Below are 7,068 nucleotides of genomic sequence, written 5' to 3'. Positions count from 1 at the left end.
TGGCGGTCTCCGAACCGGCTCGGCGGCAGCCCGGCAGCCACCTCAAGTGGCAGCGGTAACAAATTCTAATCACGACGACTGAAACCAACAGGCAGTGACCATAGTAACCTCGGAATTCAAAAAGGACAGATACCTCAATTAAAACCCTTACCGGCAAACTTTTTCGGCGACGGCAGAAGTAACCAGAAACTCCGGCGGTGGTCCTGGTGGCCTCAGAACTCCGGTGACAGCGGCGACTGAATGCAGCTCCTCCAGCCCGCGTCTTCCTCTCTCCCAGCGGCGCTCAGTCTCAGCCTTCCTCTTTGACGCGATGCGGCGGCGACCGGCGCAGCTCGTGGTTCCATGGCGACTCCCTCTCTCTCCCGTCGTGTCGTTTCTCTCTCCTCATGTTCTCCGACAGCAGCGGCGCGAACATCGGCAACCACCGTGGCTGGGAGCAGCTCCTTCAACGGCGAGGAACAAGGACCCAACGGCGACTGCAATCGGCGGCTCTTCCCCCCTCCATGGCCCTCTTCTCCATCGGTCGCTCTCTTTGTTTCGTGCGGTGTTGGCGGAAGCTCGACGGGACCGCGGCGGCGCGAGATTGGCGGCGGCGATGCGTGGCAGGTTCGGCGGCTTGGTGGGGACACGCAGTTGGCGGCAGTGAGGATGAGCGGCGGTGACCAGCTGAGCGGCGGCTTCCTTACTCTCCTCTGCAGCAACTCAGCCTATCTCTCTCTCTTTCTACTTTCGTTCCTTTCTTTCATGGAAAGGGAAAAAGGAAAATCATGTGCTGCTGCTGCTAGGTTGAGTGAGAAAGGAACCGGGTCATGGGTTAGGGTTTTTGAGAAAATTAGGGCTAGGGGTATTTTAGTAATTTCTAATAAAATTGTGGACAACATAGTAATTGAAACCCAAATTAAATCCAACACTAATTGTGTATAGAAAATACCATTTGCTTCTCATTTTTACAAATTTTTTTCAATAAATTGTCCAAATCAAATAATTAGAAATAATATAATTAAATCCTCTATTTTTCCAAAGTAGCAGTATTAATATTTAAAATATTAATTACTTAATCCAAATCATATAAAACTCCTATTATTTCGTAACTGCCAAATTTATAATATAAATATAGAAAATAACCCAATAATTATAAAATTGGATAAAAATCATAACTCGTCTCAAATTCAATAAATCAAAACTTGCCTTAATTATCCTTAATAAAATAATTTCTGAAATTAAGGCTATAAATAATTATATGATTTGAGACTTGATCATAATAAGACTTTTCAAAAGTTCTGGGTCTTACAGTGCAGGCCCAAAGTTATTTTTGTTGCAGCCCGAACCAATGAAGCAAAATGCACTCAAGTGTGCTGAATGGAACATGACCCATGGACCAAGTCCAATACCAACCAAGCTTCAGTGAATTAAACCTAAACTAGGTTTCTCATATGCACTTTGGGTAAACACAAGAGAGAGAACTTCATCTTCGAACTCACATACCAGAGAAGAAAGAAAGAGAAAGCTAGTCAAGAAAGCAATATCCAATCAACCTAATCAAGAGAATGTTAAGCTAAGTCAGAGGTTAAAAGTAATTAGTTTCCATTTGCATGCAAGTTGATTTCTTCACTTCTTTTCCAATTTTCTGCACCACTATTTCGGGTAGCAAGAGGAAAAAGGTGGCTGAACTTTATCTGCTGAAAATCAATAGCCTACAAATGTTACTTGAGGCCAAAGTACTATTTCAAGGGTTTGGATTTGGAATTATCACTGAACAAATCAATTTCTATTGTTCTATCCTCCTCGGTCAAGCAAATGATCAGATTTAAAATCCCTAATTTAAGGGTTGATTGAAGAAAGAGAATGAAGGATCTCTGCTAGCCCAAAGGTCCAATAATTTGACTTTGAGAAAACCCTAACTGTGGCTCTGATGAAGATACAAAAAGGAAAATAAATCACATTAGAGTTGAAGGATAGAGAACCCGAATTAGAGAGAGGAGAAAAACCTCACAAACAGAGTTTAAAGTCTTGGAAACATTACACCTACACTAAAGGGAGCACTCCGCCAAGATGAAGAATAACGATTTGAGTTTAGAAGTTGGGTTCAGCATAAAGAGTTAAAGCTGTGAATCATCATCTCCTTTATGTTTTACTGTTTGTATTTCTGTTTCAATGTATATCTTTTTTTTGTATTCTGTCTAAGGTAAAAGTCAAGAAAGAGAGGCATTGAGAAAAAGCCATTGAGGGAAAAAGGTTAAGAGAAACACTTGAGAAAAAAATCAAGAGTAATTTCATATTTTTTTTTGTTATATTTCTATTTTGTATCAAGTACCTGAGAGGTATCCTTTACTAAGTTGGGTAAGCACTTAGTGTGTCTGGTTTAGGTAGTTACGTTACCAAATCAAGTTTATGTTAAAGCTTGATGTGTCTCAGATAGGATTACGTTGAGTTTTAGAAAATTAGTGTATGTAATACTTAAAAAATAGTAAAAATTACATACCCAATTACCCAAATGTATTAAGTATCCAAAGGAAGACATACATGAAACATATTACAAATAAATATTAAAAGTTAAAATTAAGTTTCTTATAATCAGTTATCACACAACACAGTTTTCTACTTTCTTGGCACCAAAGAACAACAGGTTTATAGTTTATATGTAAACCACACTATCCCGTCAGAACATTAATTGAAGAAAACACCAATTGATACGATTAATAAGTTCAAAAGAATTAAATATACAAGTTCAAAAGAAACTAAGCTCCTTGATGATGTTGCATCCACCAGGTCCATCATAAACCGAATTAACACTTCCTTGGCCTGTTCCGTGAAGATTTTCTGAAAATTTATACAGAAATATTAGATCCTCAAAGTGGAAAATCAAACAAAAATGTACACAAATTAAGCTAAGCAACAAATATTTTACCTTGAATATGAACCACCAAATTCTGACTTACTCCCTAGGCTTAGTTTCTTAAATGTTGATGCAGATTCTTCAAGAAGTTCAATCTCAAACAATGCATCATCAATTACTTGACCCAATTTCTTGTCTTTACTAGCATTGTGAAAACAATTTCTTTTCTTAGCATCAAGAACCAGTTTACTCCATATAGACTCACTATTAAACAATGTTGAACCATTGCCAACAATCCAAAGGCAATATCTACAAAAATCAAACAATAAATTTTAATCACCTTATGCATATTCTCATTTATAAATTAAGGTGGTAGTTTAGTTTAACATACCTAGCTCTTGTCAATGCCACATTTGTTCTTTGTCTGTTGGAAAGAAAACCAACTTTTCCAGCACCATTTGCTCTAACTGTTGATATTATGATAATGTCTTCTTCGCCGCCTTGAAAGCCATCGACGGAACGAACACTTAAACTGAAATCAGGATCAGAAACTGAAGTGTAATTCTTAACTTTCTCTTGAATTTCATAAACTTGAGCATTGTAAGGAGATATGATTCCTATGCTAGTTTTCTTCTTTGTCCTCACAAACTCTGCCAAAAAAAAAAAAATTGTTACACTACTAAGAACACACATAAAAATTAGGTGACATAGTTAATTATACAAGAAAAGGTGAGAAAACATAGCAACCTTTATAGAGGTTTCCAACAATCTCAGAAATAACTGCAGCTTCAACAGTGTTTTTTGTACTATGTCCCAGACCAATTTGTTCTCTGCCTTTAGCTACATTTATGAATGAATAAGAGCCATAGATTTCTCCTTCAAGGAATTTTTTGTTATAGCTTAAATTACTCAAAATTGGAGCATCAGAAAGCTTTCCTTCATAGAACTCTTCACTTGGAAATAAGCTAATTGAAGGACTCATCCTATACTGAATATTCAGCATATGCTTCTCATTTCCTAAAATCACCAACCTTTCAAACAAGCTTCTTCCGAATTCTGTCTTCTCAGCAATCTATAAGATTTTATTCAATTTAAAAAACATTAGACACATAAAAAATTATCAAGATTCAGTAAACAACAATTAAGATCACAAAAGTACTAACTATTTAGAAACAATGCTCAGTACCTTGCTTTTAACCAAGGCCGGAAGTTGTTTCTCGTCGCCGATTAAGACACAATGCCTAAGGCCTGGGAGCTGTAATGGTACGGTTGACTCGCATTCTTTAAGCTGGGCTGCTTCATCAACTACCAGAAATTTCAGTTGTGTCATTCCTTTTGTGAACAACTTTACAGAACTTGATGCTGTACAGAAAATCAGACAAGCATTCGACAAGCAAAATTTCTCAATTCCATGCTTGTCATTAGTCCTTGGAATGAAAACTGATTGAGAAAGTGAAGTTAGTATTCCAACACATAATTCTCTTTCCAGGCTTGGCCACCCCAAGTAGTCAAGAATTTCTTTTTCTTCATTTGCTTCTTCATCATCATCATCACTATAATTCAGAGTTTTCCTGTACGGAACATGATTCAAGGAACTTTCAAGGGATCTAAGAAAACCAAAAGCTCTAGTCATTCTCCTCACATCACTGATCTGAATAAAAGATGTTGGCATGTGTGTGTACAAAGTCTGCATACAGAACTCGAGTTTTCCTTTCAATTCCCTGTATTTCTTCTTCACAAATTGATTAAATGTCATTAAGCTTTCAATGAGAGAATGATACTTTTCTGCAATGTCACTGTATTTCATGTTCACAAATTCCTTCAATGTTTTAGAATCACCAAAGAGCCAGTTCCTTATTTTGTATAGGCTATACTGGAATTCAACAGTGCTGTTTTCTTGCTTCACAAAATCTTTGAATGGCATTAGGCCCTCCTCTTTCTGATACAATTTATAGAGCTTCTTAGGTTCCTTAATCAGTTGAATCATTGATTCGATGCTATGTTTCCAACCACTTAGTGGAGCAAAACACTTAACAAGATTATTCACACGATTTTCGAGAAAGATATCTTTAAGGCCAAGATAACTATCAACCTTCATTCTAGAACTATTGCCAAATAGCACTATGTCGCCAAAACCATATGATTCATGCTCAAGTGAATCCTTAACAAGGCTATGCAGCCTCGACGCAACCGCCATCACTGCCGTGTTAGTTGGAGCACATGTTAATGTCCTGACTCTAAGCTTCAAAAGGGAAAACAAGATACAAGCCACAGTCTTGGTTTTCCCAGTCCCAGGAGGTCCCCATACAAGGTTAATGGTGCTGTTATGGTGACATTTTGTCATGCTCACACAGCTTGAAACTGCATCTTCTTGTGATTCATTGAGATTCTGAGACTGAATCATATTTCTTATGCTTGAAGTGCCAATAACGTTTAGTTCTGAGGGGCATATTTGACATTTTCTTCCAATCTAGGAACAATAAAGAAAACATGTAACATGTTATTACCTCAGTGTTTTGAGCAATTAAGGGAATGACAGCCTTAGAAGCATTCAGATTATGATAAATTTAAAACAGTCCATATCATGCACTAGATTTATGTAATGTATTTACACCTAGTGAATCATAGAATCTCTAGATACATCAAATACTCATTTGCATAAATCTGTATTTACAAAGTAATTCACCATCAAACCAAAGTTAAAAAATGATATACAATAAACTATAAACATAACCTAAATACACAACCTCAATATACAGAATATATATATATATATTTTTTTCCCTTACCTTCGTGTCAGGTCTTAGCACCTTTTCAATAATGCTCATGTCTGCATCCTCTAGCTGTGAATTCAATGCCTTCCATATCCTAACATTTGTTAGAATGTTCATAAGATGCACAGCATAAAGCTTCTTAACACCACCACTTCTGTCATATTCATTCTTAGTCTCCATGAGCTTGGAGGACAAAATTGGAATTACATTGTCATATGCACGTTTTGGCCTAACAACATAACCAATATGGTAGAAGTTTTTGGGGCTGTTTAAATCATCTATGCATTTTGGTCTAACAGGAGTAAATGCAATAACATCTCCTAACATAAGCTCATATGATTTTCCAATTTCACCACCTTCTTCCACATCATCTTTATCTACATCATCATTATCACTAGTGTTCACCAATGTTAAGAGATAGAACAAATTCTTAGGAGGTTCGAAGAACTCTTTGTCCATTTTGACAGTCTTGATTTCGCAGAATCGAGCTCTAGACACTCCTTTCAAGCCTGAACATATGTCACTGCGTGTCTCTTCAATCAATGAAGGAACGAATGAGGTCATGTATTCTTTCACAGAATTGAATGTCTCTGGAATCTTAACAACCTGTTAAAAACACTGTTTCTTAAATTCATTTCTTAGCTTCACCAATATGAAAACAAAAAGAGAAAAGACTAAAATAACCTTGTGCTTGTAAAGATTATCATTCAGAACATCTTTGAGAGTCCAAGAAAAGACAATATCCAACAAACTGGATTCATCATCATGATCCTCCCTAGTTGTCTTTGACATCCTTTGCTAATTGATGAAGAACAAATCTGAATCAATTTCAAATAATAGCAAGAAAGCAAAACCATTAATCTTCTCTGATAGATATAGTGAAACTATTCATCACTTGTATATGTTAATGTTAATGAAGAATACTTACTAAAATGAATCTGGTTGTTGTAGACTTGTAGCGGTTGATGAATGAAAAAGACCCGGGTAGAGAAATTAAAGGAGCAACTTAAAGGTTAAGATGCAATTAGTAGTAATTATTGGACTATTTTTTTGGAAAATGTTAATTGCTTAATACTACAACACTAAAATCAACTACATTATGTATTTAGTAGTTTTTTACTAAAAAAAAATATTAGAAAATTAATAGCATTTATTATTTTTTACTGTAGTTAGTCAATAATATTTAAAAATATAAATTAAAAATATATTGTTGAATTGTTAGTAGTAATTAAAACATTACTTGGCAAATTAAACGGGGGAATGCTTTATTTATTTACGAGGCCTACTTAATTATTGGACTATTTTCTTGAAAAATATTAATTACTTAATACTACAAATATTAAAAATAATATTAAAATCAGCTACAAATATTAAAAATAATATTTGTATGCTAAAATTAGCTACAAATTCAACCCTTGTGTATTGATATATATTTTGTATTTTAATCTGAATTTTATA

The 7,068-nt window shown here is 35.6% G+C and overlaps 1 protein-coding gene across 2 annotated transcripts; it reads right to left on the bottom strand.

Annotated features, from left to right (window-relative positions):
* On the bottom strand, positions 2,475–6,670 carry LOC107609398. 2 transcript variants are annotated; one of them, XM_016311357.2, is made up of 8 exons: positions 6,539–6,670; positions 6,295–6,428; positions 5,626–6,216; positions 4,023–5,306; positions 3,584–3,908; positions 3,228–3,486; positions 2,909–3,145; positions 2,475–2,820 (listed from the first exon to the last, which is right to left on the bottom strand). In XM_016311357.2, the coding sequence occupies exons 2-8, from the start codon at positions 6,400–6,402 to the stop codon at positions 2,787–2,789; spliced, it is 2,838 nt and encodes a 945-aa protein (XP_016166843.1). In that variant the 5' UTR covers positions 6,403–6,428; positions 6,539–6,670; the 3' UTR covers positions 2,475–2,786. The 2 variants fall into 2 exon arrangements, with proteins under 2 accessions (XP_016166843.1, XP_020961527.1); XM_021105868.1 differs by lacking the exon at positions 6,539–6,670 and having other exon boundaries at positions 6,295–6,522.

Source organism: Arachis ipaensis, chromosome B07 (genome assembly GCF_000816755.2).
Source record: "Arachis ipaensis cultivar K30076 chromosome B07, Araip1.1, whole genome shotgun sequence".
NCBI classification, from domain to species: domain Eukaryota; kingdom Viridiplantae; phylum Streptophyta; class Magnoliopsida; order Fabales; family Fabaceae; genus Arachis; species Arachis ipaensis.
Note: the sequence above shows the minus strand (reverse complement) of the source record. Positions and strands in the feature narration are given on the sequence as shown.